A 21103-nucleotide genomic window follows, 5' to 3' on the forward strand; every position below is an offset into this window, starting at 1 on the left:
ATACATATCTTTTACATGCGTGAAATCGTGATTCAGGTCAGGAATCACAATCACTCCATCTATTATAAAGGTCTAGTTATCCCAGGGATAGAACCTATCATCCAAGTCAGTGGAACCTTCTTTGAGAAGAATTTGTAATTTTCTTGATGCATTGGTATTCAGTTCTATCCCTGTATAGTAAGCGACTTGGGTTTTTCTGTTATGGTAAACATCAAACATAACGAAAGCATTTCAAAGCAGCCAAATCTATATAGTGCCTGGTGTGGTCTACAAACATACCTCCACGTTCATACTGTGATGCTCCATCTGAAACTAGGAAGGCAACCCATACATGTTATTGGGGGGTCATGGTACAATGTAGACTTTCATTATCACAAAATAACTAAAATATCAATATTCAGAAAACACACCCTGCACATTGAAATCATTATCCACAAAGACAACAATGATTGAACTGAACCTCCTATGCCAAGTTCCTTCAAATTGCAAGGTTTCATTCAGGCTTCTTTAAACATGTTAAATGGGTCACTGATCTCTGACCTCATCACTTTCTCAGACTAAATACTAAAAAACAGAAATGGACTTTAACAAGTCTAAGATTGATTCTAAGTACTAAATTTTCCAAATTCTGACCCAGACCCTTCAACTAATTTACATTATCTTTCTAATTTTCTTTCATACCAAGATGCCTAGCATTGGAATGTAACCATATCATTAAAAAGCAGCTTCGACATGAGAAAGAATAGAGGATGTTCTTAAATGTTCAGCTGATCAATGTCCTTAGCTCACAATCAGGAAGTGGACAAAGTTCTTCTCTCCAAGATTCATCTTCATTCCAGACACACTCATATCCACTGACTTCCAGCCGTTAACTGAATCAACACTGACCATGTCTCTGCCAATTCAACCTGTCTACCACAGAGGTGTCTGTATGGATTCCATGTAGGTAATCCAGTGTTATAAATGGCCATGGTCAAGATTTAATCTTTGCTACACTGAATTCATGTCCACATCATGGGTCCTCAAACCATCCCTGGCAGTGTGCACAACGCATCCTGACCATAGATAATCTATAGAATTCAGAAGTATCTCTTGGTAGTGAAGAGAATTGCTCTTCCATTGGACAGATCGCTGCCATTTCTGCTGATCTTGCATGATACATCTGAATTTATTGTCCAAATCATCACAAAAAGTACAATAGCTTCACGGCTGTGTATTGATAGGGAACTTACTTTTGCTTTATCCAATACAGTGTGAATTCTCAAACTTGGAAAATAATATATATATATGAGTGAGTTAGTGAGTGAGTATGGTTTTACGCCGCTTTTAGCAATATTCCAGCAATATCATGGCAAGGGACACCAGAAATGGGCTTCACACATTGTACCCATGTCGGGAATCGAACCCGGGTCTTCGGCGTGATGAGCGAACGCTTTAACCATTAGGCTACCCGACCGCCCCAATATATATATGAAAAATGGCATGATATGATATATGATGAAAGGAATAAGTTGCAGATAGACTATCATTAACTATTCCTCTAAATGACTCATTTGTAACCTTACCTCAAAATGATTGAGTCAGTGAATGGTGGGGAACACCAGGATGGGTTTTATCAATTTCTACTAGTACTAAGGTTTGAAATCAAATTCATGTCTTTAGCTTGACAAATGAACACTAACCACATAGCTACCAAACCATCCACAAATTTGACGGTACCAATGAGGTGGTGAAAATGACAACTTGGAGTGAATGAGTTGGAGTCAATTTTAGCAATATTCCAGGAATATCAAGGTTACTGTTGGTGTGATGAGAGAATGCTTTAACCACTATTCCATGAAAGTCCCTCAACTAAAAATACCCAATGTTGATAGATGGATGATTGTCCATACCATGACCATCTGTCATTTTTTCATTGCTAAGTCAGACAGAATTTCTGTAGAAGTGATTTGCTGATGTTGGTGGTGTCTGACAACCAACCGGCTTGTTTGTTTTAGCCTGACAAGCAACAAGGAACTAATACAGCGGAGTCTATATCTTGTTGCTGAGGAGAGCCAGTCTTCCCCAAGATAACAGTGTATTCCCTGCATCACACACTATTTATGTCCGACAAGAAATTAATTATTCATTATGAATTTATATTCAATATGTGGGTGTATCCAAATTAATATCTATTCATCTTTACATGCATGAAGTGAAGTGAGCTAGTTTGGATTCAGTTCAGTTTATTAATATGTGTCAACTTAATGTGTGAGAAAGGCTCACAATTGCGCAGATTTTCGACATAAACCACTATGTGGAAAGCTCCTGAGTCAGGTATTGTTCTGACAGACCAAGGATCATATTCAGGGCAAATTTGGGATTTAAACCCATGATCAGCAGATCCTGGCACAGCTAATGGCACCATAGACAACCAGGTCACCAAGGCCCCTTGCATATGCAGAGCGAAGACTTCTCTGTCTCCCTCAGTAGCTGGTGATACATCAGGATGAACCTGATTACACAACCCTCAATGTTCAAACTATTATGCCTGCAAGTATCTGCAAGTACCGGTATAGTCTTGCAGTCCGACTTCGCAGTGTGTCGTTGCCTTTCACTTCCTGGTTCGGCTCATTGGGTCATATCATGTTCTTTCATATTTCAAGGGTCAAGTTATTACCTCGGCTTATGTACGGGGTTGGCTTATCTGTGGTCATTTATAGTACTGAAAACATGTGAGCACTAGTTTCCTGTGCACCACTACCATTTGGTACCAGGATTCACTAAGTGTTCTTTCATGTACTGTCCCATACTCTTTGTCTTTGTGTTATTTCCCATATTACTATCAAATATAGTTCCCAGGTTGATCTACCAGGATATGCTGACTAAAGAGGAACAGCTACAGGAACTGTCTACTCGTATCTACACATCCACATTACATCCCTAACATAAACCTGACAACATCACCACTGATAATACATCAATCATATTCGTATCAAAGTCTTATTATGCTGGGCTACATTAACAAAGATAAGCAATGACCAGGGTGCTATTGTACAAAGAGATCTTAGCGCTAAGGTAATCGTAACTCCCATACCTTAACATTGACTTAAGACAGTCGTAGCGCTAAGGTTGTTTTGTACAACGGGACCCAGTACTGAGGTCTCAGACTTGGCTACTACCCGATAGTCCAAATCCCCTGTCCTGCACAATCTCATTCAGTTGTGCAAGCTTAGCCTTATGTTTACTCTAAACTACCGAAGGCGATGCTTGCAAACAAGTCCAAGAAGACTCACAAGGTTTAGGTGCACATTGGGACTAGAAACATTAGACCATGTTCAGGAATGGACAATATTAAGAAAGCACAGCCTTCTACCTCCTGTTTCATACAGGATATGTCTCTCTGGAGTAAAATAGGTTGATTCTAGTCAAGTCATTTTTGTGAGAAGCTCAAAGCAATGTCATGTGAAAGTATGTTTCCTCTTATGTACCTCTCTGAATCTAGAAAATATAAATAAAACAGTGATCAGGTAGACCAAGTCAGTTTGGGTGCAACATGTAGTGGAAGACTTGTTATTCAAAATAGAGGGGGACCTGGGGTCCTTGAGGTTTGCTGCTAAAGTATTTGAATCTAGGGAGACCTCAAACCTTTTGATTTTAACATAGGGTTAAGACAGGGAACCCTTTACTTACATGTTAAATTTGGAACACTGATTATCATTAGGATGTGAGTAGTGATAAACCTGGATCCATAACATTGTTACAATGATCAAATCTGAAACCAAAGGAAAAATTAACTATGACAACATTTACCACTTATGTAATGAGGGACACGGTGGGGTAGCCTAGTGGTAAGGCATTTGCTCGACATGCTGAAGACCCAACTTTGAATGCCTTCATGGGTACAATGCCCATTTCTGGTGTCCCCTGTCCTGATATTGCTGGAATTGTTAATAGTGACATAAAACCAATATTACCCACTCACTTACACACTAATGCGATGATTTTTCATCTGAAAGCTTCAACCAATCCCAAATGTGAGGGAAATAATAGGAAAGCTAAACCATTTGTAAACAAGGAAGTAGTAATAGGGTTAGTCATTGTTCTCCACCTTGGGACAGCTATTCATTGTGCACGTGGCCATAATAAATGTGTGTCTAACAACATTGAAATCCTTTAAAAACTCTCCCCAAGGCAAGAATGATGACTACAGTACAGCAACGAGGAAGAAATATTACACATACCATGGCCAAACACAACTCATATTATGATTGTGACTGTAAAAAACATATTATGATAATCCTTTCTACTGCTGATGGTGTATGTTATACACAGTCAGTGTTATGACAGTGAAAATAATGCACATACACATTGTACATGTGGAACAGGTGATGACATGTTTAAACATGTGTTACCTATTGAAAATAAGGGCGAAATTAATTCTACTGCAATCCTGTTAGTACATCTCGCCTCATAACACACCTTGAAGAAGTCATCATCCAGTACATCTACCATACCCATCTAGACTAGCTTGACATCATATTGGCATACTTATGGTTACATGACAGATTGTCAGGTTCAAAATTGGAGGAATAACAAGCTTATTTGGCCCTTTAAAATTCATCCCCTTTCAGAATGAAAACTTATTCTTCAACCAATTCGGGTTAGAATTGGTCCCTCTCAATTGCTTGTCAGGAGAGGGGATCATTAGTGACCAACTCGTGTTATTCCGGGACAAGCCGAATAGCCACTCGTGCCCCTCTCATGGCCATTTTTGCGACCGGGTTCCATCTTAGCGCAAACGGGCATACCTAAAACAATTGTCAATTCGTTGTGTAATGGTTCACATTCATTTCCCCAGATAATATATATTTCAGATGCAATTTAAAGCACATCTGGACATGCGGAAATATACAGTATGTACACATTTAACTGTGTCTTGGGTATATTTTTAGATGCAAGACATCTGTAAAATCAAAAATTATAACTGAGGGATTCTTTGATGAACAACTTGAAATCATACGCGCATTCTGATTGGTTTGTCGTATTTTCGCACATAACATTCATCGATAGGAGGACGAGTCTTCTTGCAGGTTACGCAAAGGGGCGAGTGGTGACGAATGGAGAGGGGATAAACTGCATTGATTGGTTAGGCTTGGCAGCTTGGTTGGTTACATTTCAACTATGGTGTAAAACAACAACCAAACAATTCTATGGCCGTCCCATACTTTAAAGTAGACATATAATAATCGTATCAATCTCAAAGCATGACAGCGATTCTATTTCTTGAAGTACTTCAAACATAATGTCTTCAAATACCGATACTACTGGACAGCAGGGCCTGAGAGTGATGAAAAGATCTGACCCTCTCAAAATAATGCTACCCATCTATTTCTGAATGATTGAGTGAATGAGTTGGGTTTAACGCCACTTTGAACAGTAATTCAGTTATATCACGGCATCCATCTACAAAGTGTAAAATGTGTGAGTATAGACGATTAACTTGACCATTTTTATGTTAAATTGTCTGCTAATATGTAACAGAAGAGAGTCCAAAATATCTCTTCATTTTCAGAAATGTGGGAATCTACACTTTCCATGTTTTCGGATGTATTCTGAGTCTGTACGAGACTTTAAACAACAGAACACACTAAGGACATACAGTTGTTACGACACCTTTTCTATTTTTCTATTCCTTCAACAAGAAATATATTTACTGCAGAAACTTCCAAAACCATGCAAACCACATAGAGTCAATGATCGAACTAGAAAAAACAACTACATTCTGGAATCATTAACAACATAAAAAAGAGCAACATGCCAAGTCCATGTGTATAGGAAAACATTTTGTTGACAAAAAGCTTACCATAGCAAATGGCAAGTATTACAATGCCAAATTAACCCACAGAGAAATGCATGTGGTATATATCATAGCAGGTGCTGTTGAGAAGCATTCAGCTGAACATAAGTATGTCTGGACCCTGTTTAACACAGTATTTCTTAATAACCATAGTGGGTCACCTGAAGTACCCGCACATGCATACTATATCAACAAGCCTCTGATGTATAGAGTTCAAAGGTATCAATCAAGACTGATACTTCAAAATCAAAGCATATCTTCAGTCATATCAAATACCTCCCTGAAATGTTTGAGATAAAATTGTTTACAGAAATACACCTAGGGGCTATCCACTGAAAAGTCCATATATCTTGGAAATATTAGTTTTTGAACAAACTGAAATTTTACTGTACTCGAGTTTGGGAAAGTTATCAGACTTATAAACTGAGCCCTGATCAAACATATAGTTCTTTTCAAAAATTCATATAAACATTTGCATGCTCCTGGTTAATTTATGAAGTTAATATACGCCTATATTGACATTGTTTTTTGCTAAATGTAAACATGAACTTGGCCTTCAGTAGTGTTTAGCAACATAGTTTTCATCCAACTCCAGCAATCTTCAGAGAGGTCAAATGCCTTCTAAACAAGATTGTTTTCAGACATGTGAAACTTGAGTATTTGGTGTCACTGATATACTGTGATAAAGATATATGCTCATCTGATACTGATTGAATTAATAGTCCCAGCATATCACTGCCATATATTCATTGCCTGTAGTATTGCAGATAACATTGTACATGCTGCAGGACATAACAGACAACCAGGCCTGAGTGCTACATCCGGTAAAAGTCTAGCCAGCTGATGATGTCATCAAAAACACGATGGGTCAGGTTGCGTGAAATACTGCACCCTAGTTGTGGCAAATGTTACATCTAACCCTATAGGCAAACACTGCACGCTGACTGAACAAAACAGACATTCGGGGAACCATTGCACTGAACAAAACAGACATTTGTTGAACCATTGCACTGCTGCAGACATCCAGAGGCCTCTCATTTTTTTAGTAATGACATGGGTTCTTGAACACCCTCCCCCCCCCCACACACAATATATGTATAACAAGCAAGATACATGTATGAGTCCCCATTTCTGTGCAACATAGGACCCTGTAAAATACAATAACCCTTCCCACAACCCAACTCCCAGAATAAATAAATGAATAAATAAATGAATAAATAAATGAATAAATAAAGTAGAAAACAAAAAAAACCACCTAGTCCAGTGCCACGGCTGTCGAATTTATAGTTTATTAAATGTTTTACTAAAAGCCTAGGCAAGTCTAGATCAAACTAAACCAAGTCTAGATTCTTTGATTCAATAGAAAGCAGCAGACTGAGAGGGGGAAGGGTTCTATTAAAAACAAAAATACAATTGTTTTAAAGAAATGTTTTACAGACTAAGTGTCAGTGTAAAAACACCATCTCCATCACTTTACACGGTAATGGGTCACTTAAATTTTCAAATGAATCTGGAGCTCTGCCATTCAACTCATCAGCTGTTGTAGCTGTCAGATTTGATGGATTACAACTGCATCCTTTCTCCCATCAAAGCAAATGTCAAATGTTCAAGATAATATGAGCAGATATGATATTGGATAAATCAAAACTGTTACAGAGTGACTTCTTATGACTGATCTGCAGTTATCTAAATATCATATTTCGGCTGGCATTGTGAATAAGAAATACATACGGTATCATCATTGATCAGATATCATTTGACATTTAATTTCTTCTATCTTTTAAAGATATCTTATAAATTTGGATATTAAGAAACAAATCTGTCACTTTTTGATATTTTATTCAAGAAACTGATCTGGGAGGGACAAGTAATTTGAACTGAACTGAAATATTAAAAAATACAAATAAAAAATTACACATGCTAGCAAATGTGGGTTCAACAGAATATTTCTGTATATGACACAAACTTTCTGTGCTATTATCCTGGTATATGCCAATATGTAAAAGTCTGTGAGGCGAGTAATGCAGTGATTTTCAGTATCTACTGTCATTTCTTAAAGAAGAGATACTTCCATCCTGTTGTGCAGGTCCCTTACAAAACTCACCTTAGTAGGATCACAGGTTAAGGAATGAAATTATTAACAAATACTGTATTAGCCTTAAACGTACACTGACTGACTGACTGAGTATGGTTTTACGCCGCTTTTAGCAATATTCCAGCAATATCACGGCGGGGGACACCAGAAATGGGCTTCACACATTGTACCCATGTCGGGAATCGAACCCGGGTCTTCGGCGTGACGAGCGAACGCTTTAACCACTAGGCTATCCGACCGCCCCTTAAACGTACACAAGTCTCTAAGAAAATGATTATTAGTTTAAATAATAATTCCTAGATTATATACCGGTAAATAATAAAAAGAAGCTGTCCCTAAAACAGACATCCTCAGACTGTACTGACTATAAAAATAGAATTAATATACATCCATGTACTTAACATTCAGTACAGACTAGGAGCTAGGCTATGTTAGCTTCAACATCCGAAGAGTCCATTTGTTTCTTCCATTCCTTCCTTCAGGACCTTTAACTCTCCGGTTTATATCAAGTAGCATCAATTATGCGACTGTGCTATGCTTGTGAATGAAAGCATCACTGATTCTCAATATGTTCATGCCACACAACCTTTCTATATCTGACAGTATGAACAATTGAACCAGTGCACATTAACCACCCAAACGAACAAACCTGGCAACAATCAGCCTTTTTTGAGGAGGCCTGCAGAGCTCAAATTACTTCTTACTAACGTGCAGTGATCACGATGAACATAATTAAACAACTCCCAGTTCTTTTCTATTGATTTTTTTATTCCCCCATGGCCAATTTGGACTGTTTTTCACATTTGAAAATCTTGATCTAGCAGAAGAAAAGCAGAAAGTTTAGATCAATATGCACTATGCCAACAGGGTTCCTTCTTCTGGCTTATGTAACTCAATCTGGTCATAGGAATAACACTCTGTACACATCAAAGTCGTTACACAGTACAATTAAGTTTTAATGATATATTTGACCTTTCGATTCTAATTTTACTTTGTTTACTCTAAGTCTGCAAACCCGTCTCGTTTGGTGAAGGTAAACCTTTAACGCCATTTCGACATCTATGACTGATAAGACATAACAATTACCTCACTAAAACTACCATTGTCAATGATAATACGAACAAGTAAAGTCAACAATTTGAGACTTGAGTGATGTATTAACATAATTGTCAATGGGTTTCATCTTTGTCCAACTGTATGGGCTATAGCCATATTTTTATTGCTAGTTAATAAGGTGTACCGATTTTCTAGTGAAAGGTCACAGCGCCTCCATATGGTAGCCATTCGACAAAATGTCATTGTGTGTGGAAGTGCATCCATGGTCGACCCCCACACTGAAGCCATAACCAAATGCATTGTACATTGCCATAAATCTCAAACTGCATTTGTTTTTAATAAAGCGCAAGTACCCCAACACCTCACTAAGGAGGGTTTTCTTGTACACTTGGTCATGCAGGAAACCACAGATTATTGAATGGCCAGGCATCTTTGCTATGTTAATCTGGAAGTTTGACATTTCTGCTCTGAAATGGTCCCAATAGAGATCAAATGTTGCCTGGCATGTCTGTAACAATAGAACATTACTGGTTGATGGGGACAGGGATTTGTAAAGCGAACTGTTTAATAAAGCAGTCGAGCTACAACTCAACTGAAGCAATATAAACACAACAGTGTAACCCTTTCACAAAGCTTTGTAGCAAAACGTGGGCGTCTCAGGTCAAAAATAGATCCTGTATGGGTTCTTTGAGAAACAGCTCGAAGTTTAATGATGGAAAAATGATTCATAACCTTACCTATTCACATTTCTATGCCCTGAGTAAGACATAGTGTGCAAACATACATCAACAATTATCTGGAAATAGCCATGGGAAGGTTGATAATATTGGTGAAGGGTTACTGAAAAAACAACAAATTCAATCTTCCTTCAGTGAACTGATGAAGTGTAATATTGGTCTGTATCAGCTGCAATTATACACAAGGGTAAAGTGTATTTCACACATGGCTTATCATGCCGTTAATGTTTATTTTCTGTGATCCTTGATCAAAGTGGTTCAGTGGCAATAAACTGTTTCTATTCATCATCTGTCAAACATAATGGCCATGGTTTATGAATGTGCAAAGAAGATATTTTTGTAAACTCTCCCATCTGATATTCAAATAGATTTGCATCAGAATCCTACTGTTGTTTCAGCACTGTTGGAATGGATTATAAGGCCATGTTCACGATAAGTGACTACCACCTTACAACTTGTTGGGCGGTTGGGAAGCCTAGTGGTTAAAGCATTCACTTGTCACGCCAGAGACCCAGGTTCGGTTCCCGACATGGGTACAATGTGTGAGGCCCATTTCTGGTGTCCCCTGCTTTGATATTGCTAGAATATTGCTAAAAGCGGCATACAACCATATTCACTCACTCACCCTTACAACTTGTACATGGTGGACCTGAATAGCAAATATATATACAAAGCATCAACGTCAGAGAATATTCAGTCTTGATTATCTGCCAAAACAGATTCTATTGGACGTAAAAGGCAAAATAGCACTGGATGTATCTCCTGGATGTAGACACACGAACAGTTTACAAACAGGAGAAAATAACTTCTAAACCTGGCATAAACTCTCTTCATAAGGCCAGCATAAAACATGGTGTTGACACATACAACAAACCAAACTCATCAAGAAACACTGAAAACTCAAAAACCTTTATGACCCATTTCCTGACCAATTATTTGTTTTTAAGAACTGACAGTACTGACACATTTTGACATCAAAGGGATTAATGGCATAATAGTACAATGGATCCCTATCATTTAGTTCATCTCAAACAAAATCAACTACCAATCAATTTCTGATATAACAAAATAGGTAAACAGGGTTAGAGTAAACCAATATATTTTTAATGTTTCTTTGTTGTTTAACACTACACTCGGCAATATTCCAGCTATATAACGGCAGTCTGTAAATAATTAAGTCTGTGCCAGACAATCCAGTGATTGACATCATGAGCAATGAACTACGCAATTGGGACATGATGACATGCATCAACCAAGTCAGCGAGTCTGACCACCTGATCGCCTCTACAGACAAGAATAGTCGCCTCTCACGGCAAGCATGGGTTGCTGAAGACCTATTCTAACTCACATCTTCATGGGTTTAAGCAATACTCGAGCTGTATGACATCGGGCAATATTTCTATGAGGAAAACAAAAACAAAATCAAATGAAATCAATTGAATCATTTGAAAAATAGAAAACCAACTCTAAACACTCTGCTGAAGGAAGTAAGTATTGGAACATGAAAAAATGTCCAATGTATCAGCAGTGCTGGACAGCCCAGATAATTTGATCTATGGTTTTCCTGGCGAGTCTCCCACAGCTCCTGTGGCAATAATCACCATGCTGATTGCCTGTGGATTAACTCAGTTATCCCATATCAATGTATTCAACAGTAGAGAGCAGCTGGCATGGTGGGCCCTGACACTGCATCCTCCAACCATCCTCCCATCTCCACCCTACCATCCCTCCTGCCATTGTCTTGTTTTATCTAATTACTGTGATCACAGACTGATGTCGGACATGTCTGGAGGCTCTAGACTCAACTAGGAAACACCAATTGATCTACTTTGGGGGATGGTTTCATGTCAGTGTTCTGTGTTTCAATCTCTAGCACTTCATCAAACCACTTATTGATTGATACAGCTCTTTTAGTGGTAAAGAGTACCAAAAGGCATACCAAGTTCACTTAAAGATGCACCTAATATGATGGCAGATAATCCAATAAAGAACTCTACTGTACTGAGCAACAAATGTAATAGGGATTATGTATGCAATCTATATGAGATAAGGTTGACTGTTTCAATTCATCTTTAATCTAATCAAGTTGCTCATGAATATCACTGAACAGAATATATAAACCACCGCATTCAAAATCAACACTCATGGGTTTTATATTGGTTTATATTACAAAGATTTTACAGCTAAGGAAAATGTATTCTTGATTTGCTACTAGGAGTGAATATTGGGGCTATTTTAACTACTGCGATTGTAAACTTGATGTGAAGAGCAGCAATATGAATACATTAATTTATCAAAAACAGAAAGAAAGAACCCAATTTTATCATTATCAATTAAAATCACTGACATCAAGAAATATAGCACTGCCAAATATTAATATGAATAACAGCATGTAACCAATTGTATTATTCACACTACTTTGAATGATCTATTCATGACAATATTTCCACGCTCACTGACACTGATGAAACACGTTACAGCCATAAGTCAATTTTCTAGACAGATGTTAACAGTAATTTTCCTGTGACATATCAGAAAAAAGCTACGTATCCTTGACAGTGGACACATGAAGTAGCTGATCAGTTATTGACCGACCCTGGCTGTCAAGACAGCGTACTGGAGGACATAATTCGCAATCTACCAGACATAGGGAGATTGACAGATGTCGGACCAGTGTAATTGATGTCATTTTGCACAAACTGGACATGACATTCATCAACCTATCAAAACACTGCATCAAATCAGCCAAACAACCTAGCTTGCTATTTGTGTCTGGCGACAGTGAAATCTTCTACCAGATTTCCTCTGGGTAATGTTTTATTAATGACAGAAAGAAGGAACAAAACGTAAGCCACACTGTTACTCAATACTGGTGATGTCTTGGTGGTAGTAAGTAATGAAAGCTGACAGAATGAAACAGCTGACCTGAACTATTTTATTTCTGTTTATATTAGAAAAAGGCTTTAAATCATACTGGAAATGGAATAAATGACAAAAACACTGAATAATTGTTAAAGAGGCCAAAACTTCAAACATCGTGATATTCATTGTACTTTTAATGAAAAATGTCTTAGAAAATGTAATTTCTAATACAATGTACAGAATTTCTCTTAAAAACATTTTGCAGGATGATTACTGATGTTTCGAAAGGAGCTATGACCTGTTGACAGGTTATTGATGAATGTCATGACCTTTTCCTAAATAGAAATAAAGATTTATTTGATGTTTTCCAAAGATTCACCACAGCAACACTGTTGATTTATTTTAAACATGATATATTCCGTCGACATAACAAACTCAAAACAGTATTGTTGCTAAAAACTCCTCTGCTAATCAGTCATATACAAAACACTAAAATATCAAACAGTTCTGAAGTATCCCTTGAGATGAACCGAAACAATCGATCTCCTGAGTCAGCAAATGTAAATGGCCAATGGCAAACACTTTCATAGAACAACTGACAAATATCACTTGATAGCTCAATACTGTCAAGCATTACAATAGCATTGACTCTGTAGATGAAATGTCAAGCAATTCTATATCAGATACAGACACTTATGCTGGCGTCATTATTTCACAGCAGCAATAACGTTCCACTTTATATTGTATGTGTTATACATGTGATTCTCGCAAATTCAAGAGCTAAACCCATGTCGGTTGTGTTCTAGATTGCTTACTCAACTCTGTCATAAAACCAGCCGCACATCACACCTGGATCGAAAACCGGTCCATATTCCTCTACAAATGTATAGATCAAATATTTATCTTGAGTCTTCAGGATAAATACGGCATTTACCCTGGATCAATAGTCCTGCAGGATTTCGCACTTGACACCCCAATATATCTTCTTACTCAGTTATAAACAGGCAAAATAGTCAATCACAAATTTCAAAGTTTGGGTATTGATTCTGCAGGAACCATAAATGACACAAATAATCTCCAGGGATTAACCCTATAGGGGATGCTTTCAATTGTCAGGACACATTAGAGCCCTCTATACCATGTCGCAAATAATCAATTTAAACCTGTCAGACACAGCAATAGAAAGCTAAGAACTTTTTCAGGTCTTCATATTAAGTAATGAGATATGTTCATCCCAAATATGTGGAAGTAGACTGTATCTATTTCTGCAGCTCCAAATCAATAGTGTAAGGTGATGGTAACCTAAACCAAATTGACGTTAATCACTAAAGATACTATCTGAAATAGCATGTGCTATTGTAGACAGTGTTTTATTTATCAGTCGGGAGAAAATCAGCCTACACACAGACAGATGAAGCAAAGCAAATAGCCATTGAATTAACACACCATGTCTGTTGCTGTAGGAGGTCTACAGGGAGATAAATTCTGCTCAGCCATAATGATACCCACACCTGAGAGAATAAGGTAGAAGGTGATCTAGTGACTGTGATGTACAGGTGCATGGCATGCTGGTCTTGTGTCATAAGTTAGGTTCTTGTGTTGACAAACCATGATTGAAAGTGTGAGTGAGTCATGCTTTGTGTATCATCTCAAACCAATGCAACCATGCAGTAGTTCTAGACAAAAAAACACATCCTGATTACCTAATTACCACACCTAATTCTCATCTGTTTTGCAACAAAATCAAGCTCACTGTGTCTGACTATCTCAATCATTTCAAAGTATCAAGATTTTCCTGAATTATTTGACGTTTAGCATACTTTCTAAAAACAAAACTTTTAAAGCAAGTTTGACATGCCTTGCCATATCTGTAGTCTGGAAAAAAAATAAATGATAAAAACAATATCATTTCAAAGCATTTCACCATCAAAGGCAGTGAATGGTTAATTATAATGTCACTTTGAACAGTATTTCTGCTACATCATGACAAATCAGCTTAATCACCGTAGATGTGGAACAAAACCCACAGTGGATGGTGGAGAACTTTTGTGAAACCACAAATACAATAATTCTAGAATCATAATCAGGGATTCAACCCACGACCAGCGGATCCTGGCATCTAAGGGACACAACTGTGTACAAAGAGTTGCTGCATCTTGGGGCCACTGGGCAATAATGGAATTGATGGTATAAACGGAATTAACTGAGCTTACATAACTGACAACTGAATCTTTGTGAACGGAATGACAATATAGTATAAACCATGAACCAACATGCCATGCCGAGGTGTGTGTGCTGTCAACTTACTGTTCAATGTGTCTAATGCTGTCATCATGGCATGAGCAAAGTGTTCTGCTTCTTCCTTGCTAGCAAAATTTAATCCATAAACTTGCCGGCTGTCCCGCCATTGATGAAATGTTGCTGTAGCCTGGTTATATTTTAATCCTTTTAATATGGCACAGTTTATAACCACCTGAAAAAAAGAGATTTTGGTGAGTAATAATTACATAAATTAGGCACAAAATAACTGTCAGAAAAAGATAATCTGAGAAATACATCTCTTATCTCCCCTGTACATGTTCAGTATTTGGAATGATGTACCTCAACAGAGATTAACCTTTAAAACCAAAATGTATTCACATCAAGCTGAATAATGCCCCAGCACTATCTCATTACAATCATGTCTTTTACTTGGATACGATACGTGAGGACACCTCATATCAGGTGAACGTTCGGAACAGCCAATCAGTGTTGTGTAAATTCTCGGTATGAGCAAGCAAAGGATGCAAACAACTAATTCTGATTCCTGTATCTTGATAACGAGCTTAAAAAACTTTCCTGGACGTAGATCATGAAGACTATGCCATTATGTTGTTGTGGATATTTTCTACACCTTGACGTTTCTGTGCTACGTGGCATCTATACACCTAGAAGGGAGTGCCATTGAAGGCATATATGTGTGTCCTGCGTGAATATTCTTTTGTGAACAACAAAATATCTGAATTGAGGTGGTAGAGTAGTTAAGTCAAATTGTTTCAGAAAGTGGGCATCTGATTGGCTCAAGAAGTCATGCAGCCTTCATTTAGATTGGGCAGTCAAAGTAGTATCCACAGATCTTGAAACAGAGCGGTATCACATCACAGTAAAAGATTTTAATGAGATTTGGCCTCAACAGAATTCTTTTTCTTTCATTTCACTTGGTTACTATAGTCATTCAAGTAGTAGGTGCCTGGTCCTTTTGAATCTCTTTTATAAAGGTGACAATGGATACATAGATACAGAGTGAGGAATATGAATGGAACTTGACAAATAACTAGTTAGCTAGTTAAATATGCTGAGGGCTAGGTGTGTTTAAGTTTATTCGTTTCCAGAGCTATAGACAAGCTTTTGGTAATTTGGGTAATTTACCCAGGGGTTTGATTTTGATTGGGTATCCACAAGTTTTAGAGGGTATTCAATTTGTTTTACCCACCTGTTTCTTGATATTTGGGAATTTAACTTAAAAAACATGTTTTGTAAGATTCCCTGTAAATCATTTAAAACCATGTGAATAGTAGTTTACCCGTCTGCGTCTGCTTGCGGCTCCCTCTCCAGGAAGCCATTTTTTGTTTGCAAAACCTAGCATTGTAAGAAAGGCGCTATTGTTTTAATTACCAATCTGCAACTAATCAAGATACAACATGTACATTGACTAGGCACGCTCTGCTTTTCAATTGGCATCTATCAGTACAGTATGTTTGTCGCAGAAGCTTTTCCGATTGTAACTGTTGGTAAGTGAATTTGGCGATCGGCTGATACACAATCATTTTATCTAACAGTTGTAATATTATACGCAATTGTTATATATATATATATATATACACACACACACACACACACATTAATTTTATTTCAATAGCATGTTTATAGTTTTTAATGCATATTTAATATGCTGCATATTTCAGTTGATTTAAAACGTAATTTACCCAAATACACAGATCTGTGTTTCATTTATTGTTTCTTTCGGGAGTGAGCTTTATTCCAACTATATCAAAGTGGCCTGCATGAGTCTGGGTCAGACAAACCAGAGGTTGTTATGATGAGCAATATCTCACAGAGTTGGTACATGATGACATGCCATCAACCAAGTGCACCAGCCTGACCGCCTGACCGCCTGACAGCCTGACCACCCTACCAGTTTCTTACCTCTTACATTCTCTAACTACACAGGACCGGAACAGGTCCTGATTAATAATACAGGTACCAAATTTGCATACAAATCTCATATGTGCAAAGGACCTGAACCCGTACTCATGGTTTATGGTTGAATAGTTCCATTATTGAAATATTTACTCTAGATTAAAAGTAACAACAACAAACACCGGTAAACCAATCAAAATAATTTCAAACATGTGCTGTAATCAAACTTCTGTGTTTGTATGTTTATAAACATATGGATCATATTAAATTCATATACTGTCCATAAATAAGACGAACATGTTGTGTAAATAGTAGGCAACTGTCAAAGTAACATGTCATAAGGTGCTTCAACTCCTTCCTAACATAATCTTTTATTGACTGTCCTCTTGTATCCTACCCGTGTACTGGAGTTGAGTCAACAAAACTTACCGACATGACCCAGTGATACCACTCACCAGAATGAACATTCTGAACTCACCATGAGCTAACGACACAGGTCCCTAATTTGCAAAATATCCTAATTTGGAATTACCAGACGTCCTGGTTTACATGCATCCCGAGGAGAGTCAGACATTATGTGGGGTCCTGGCTTCCTTGAGGTTTTCTCGGGAACACTTAATATTGAATTTTGTACTGGTATATTCATTCTTAATCTCAAACACCTGTGTTATGTTTGTTACTTTGTCTGTTGCTTAACTCCACACCCAACAATATTCCAGATACATGTATATGAAAGCGGTCTGTACAAAAATCGAGTCTGGACCAGACAATCCAGTGATGGACATCATGAGCATCGATCTACACAATTGAATTGGTTGGTTGGTTTGTTGTTTAACGCCACACTCAGCAATATTCCAGCTATATGACGGTGGTATGTAAATAATCGAGTCTGGACCAGACAATCCAGTGATTAATATCATGAGCATCGATCCACGCACATTGGGATCCATGACATGTATCAACCAAGTCAGCGAGCCTGACCACCTGATCCCATTAGTCGCCTCTTACGACAAGCATAGTCGCCTTTTACGGCAAGCATGGGTTGCTGAAGACCTATTCTATCCCGAATCTTCACGGGTCCTACAAAATTGGAATACAAAGACATGCATCATTTAAGTCAGTAAGCCTGACAAACCAATCCCGTTAGTCCCCCCTTACGACAAGCTGAAGACCATGGCTAATCCAGATCTTCCCTGAGTACCTGTGTTAAGACAGTCTGAACATAAATCTGAGTGAGTGACTGAGTATGGTTTTATGCCGCTTTAAGCAATATTCCAGCAATATCATGGTGGGGGGACACCACAAATTGGCTTCACAACATTGTACCCATGTTGGGAATCGAACCCAGGTCTTCGGCATGACGAGCGAACGCTTAAACCATGAGGCTACCCCACCACCCACATAGATCTGAACTCACCTCATGATCCTGCAGTTTGCGCCCCACTACCCTGAAGGAGTTCTGTGTGGTATGGTGGTATATCTGAACTTTCGACAGCCCCTGGGTGGCGCCACTTGGTATCCACTTCCTGTTGGCATCATCGTATATCATAACAGAGGCTCGAGCAGCCACAATGGCTAACTCACTGAAAAGAGAAAAAACATACTTATTAACATCTTTCCATCAACTGAAACCTATTTATTGAAAAGTAAATTTTCTAACTGAACAGCTGAAATGTTTTGATTTTAATATCAAAGAGCATATAGCTGACATATTGCATAGTTGTCATAATTGATTCCTAATGTCAAATCTGTCACTTAGTATATGACATCAATATACTTATACTAAGAATTTTGAAAAAATATCATAAATAATCAAATAGAGAAAAATCAGAAATTATCGGTCATTCATTCCAAAGTGTAGTTTCACTCTATTGATTCAGCAATAATTGAAACTGAAACTGAATAATGTTAACATGTTTAATCCACAACTGATGATTGTGGGATCGAATTCCCGTTCACCCGGATTATGTTTCTAGGTTTGTCAGCACCATACCCGTGCTCGTGGGTTTCACCTAAGTGGTAAACGTCTGAGACCTGCATCACTTCGGGCTTTCCTCCCACATTAAGCTGACACGCCATGATATAACTGGAATACCGTTAAAAGTGGCGTTAAACACAACTCACTCACTAACTTCAGATTAAGTTGTAAACATAAAGAAAATACTTTTACCCCATATTTCACCATGGTAACACAGATATTCACATTGCGTCATGACAACCCAGCATGTCCCATATGTTTTGCAGTTTGCCACTGTGTGCAATAATCTCTTACATTATCACAGCAGCAACCTTAACATGCTCTGTTTATTTGCATTAAAAACAGAACCAATAAATTATGCCACAGAAATTGAGGAGAAAACCGGCTAGAATATAATAATCCTAAAATGATAACCCCCAGCACTTCAACAGTGCCTAGCTATGAATGAACCAAGCAGGAGGCAGCGGAGCCCCTCAGCAGCCCATAATGCAATTGATACCGTAATTAGTAGGGACAAGAATGTGTTTATAAATCATGAGTCACTCATACTTGACACAGACAGACCAGGATAAGAGACACCCTCAGAAGCAGCTACTTGGGACAAGGTCAGGGAGGGCTGAGGATTCACATGGAAGGGAAGCCATGTGCAACCGGAATGCCTACCACTCAGTTGTAGATCATAATGCCCCTGTGCCTCTGATCATCCACAAAATGTGCTATGTTTGTCTGTTTTTCATTCAATGCTCCAGTCAACTGTTCCAGCTATATGACGGTCTGCACATATTCAAATCTGGACTGGCCTTACCAGATATTATGCTCAATATCCCATCAGAAGATGACACAGTCATCCATATCAAGTCTGACAACCCTGTCCATTTAGATGATTCTTACTACATGTACAAGCATAGGTTGCTGGGGACTTATTCTGATCGGTAATCCTCATGGGGGTGCAAAATTGTGCTGCATAAGTCAATAAACCTGACCACCCTGTTCATCAAATTGAATCTTACAAGCGTAGGTTGCTGGGGACCTATTCTAATCTGGAATCCCCATGGAGGTGCAAGATGTGCTGTACGTGTCATGGTACACGACCAATATAGTTAGAGTACACTATTGGTTTATGCTGCAGCATTCCAGCTGTAACCCATCGGTCTATTAATAATCGACAGGGCAAGGCAAAGGGTAATAAGTGATTGACAGTATGAGCAATGATCTAGTCCCTCAGGACTGACTGACACACAATAACCCAGGTCACACATTGTAATATCTGATTCTCATCAGTCAACCCTTGGAAGTGAGTGGGTTGGGTTTAACACCGCTTTTAACAGTATTCCAGTTATATCACGGCGTGTCAGCTTAATGTGGGAGGAAAGCCCGAAGTGATGCAGGTCTCAGACGTTTACAACCTCAGTGAAACCCACGAGCATGGGTATGGTGCTGACAAACCTAGAAACATAATCGGGGTGAACGGGGATACGAACCCACAATCATAGGTTTCTGGCGTGCCCAATGGACGCAACTCTGCACAGCGAATCGCGGTGCCTTAGACGACTGGGCCACCCGTGAGTTGGAGTTTACACAGCTTTAAGCAAAATTCCAGCAATATTACGGTGTGGTACACCAGAAATGGGCTTCACACATTCAACCAATGTGGGGGATCGAACCCAGGCGTTTGGTGAAGCTTTAACCACAAGGGTGACCCACTGCTCCGGCTCTTATGAGAAACATTGGGTATTATGGAGCTATTCTCCCCACAAGGTTATACCAAAATATTGCTTTCCTGCAAAGTTAATCAATCTCCGAGTCTGGTGGTGTCACAGTACCCTTGCTGTTTTCTTGTTGAATGGTTGCAAGTGATTGCTCACAAACAGGTGAAGAGAACTGAAGCAGATTGTGACAATGTCTACTTGTCAACCACTGAGCTAGTGTACTACTTCCCTGAACATGCATCAAGGTTTTATTACCACACTACATCTAGAGCTCATTTGTCTCTAAGGCAGTAAAGGTTGTGCAAAAAGTGGAACTAGTTAACTTGAAAGCATAACCAATTTTAATCAACTAAGCATTTCCTCATTTCATCAGGGTTCGTGTCAAGGGCTTGTCCAAGGCAAGTAAAGTTCAGTTACAACTAGTGACATTTCCTTGTGGGCAACCATTGCGACCATTAGATAGAGGGCAACTCTGTAGCAGATCGTTTTTGTGGACTAGTGAAAACATACATTTAATTTCTAATCCTGTTCACTGGTTTAAAAAACAGCTCTAAGAATGCTGGATGTTGGCTATTGATTAAATGGTATGTTGTAAAGCAAGATGTGCGTGTGTAAATAATTGCATTTTTATCCTTTTCCATTTACAGT

The 21103-nt window shown here is 38.4% G+C and overlaps 1 protein-coding gene across 5 annotated transcripts in view; it reads right to left on the reverse strand.

Annotated features, from left to right (window-relative positions):
* The window catches only part of LOC124134856 (protein enabled homolog), a 68834-nt gene that overhangs the window by 33949 nt on the left and 13782 nt on the right, over positions 1 to 21103 (reverse strand). For 3 of the 5 annotated variants that reach the window (XM_046499925.2, XM_046499923.2, XM_046499926.2), the window contains exons 2-4: positions 18186 to 18351; positions 14897 to 15062; positions 280 to 312 (exon numbers count right to left, since the gene is read on the reverse strand). In XM_046499925.2, the coding sequence (XP_046355881.2) occupies positions 280 to 312; positions 14897 to 15062; positions 18186 to 18351 (365 nt within the window). The remainder of the gene's footprint in view (positions 1 to 279; positions 313 to 14896; positions 15063 to 18185; positions 18352 to 21103) is intronic. The other 2 variants (XM_046499924.2, XM_046499927.2) reach the window with 1 other exon arrangement.

This window comes from Haliotis rufescens, unplaced genomic scaffold (assembly GCF_023055435.1).
Source record: "Haliotis rufescens isolate VD_foot unplaced genomic scaffold, xgHalRufe1.0.p SCAF_3, whole genome shotgun sequence".
Lineage (NCBI taxonomy): Eukaryota > Metazoa > Mollusca > Gastropoda > Lepetellida > Haliotidae > Haliotis > Haliotis rufescens.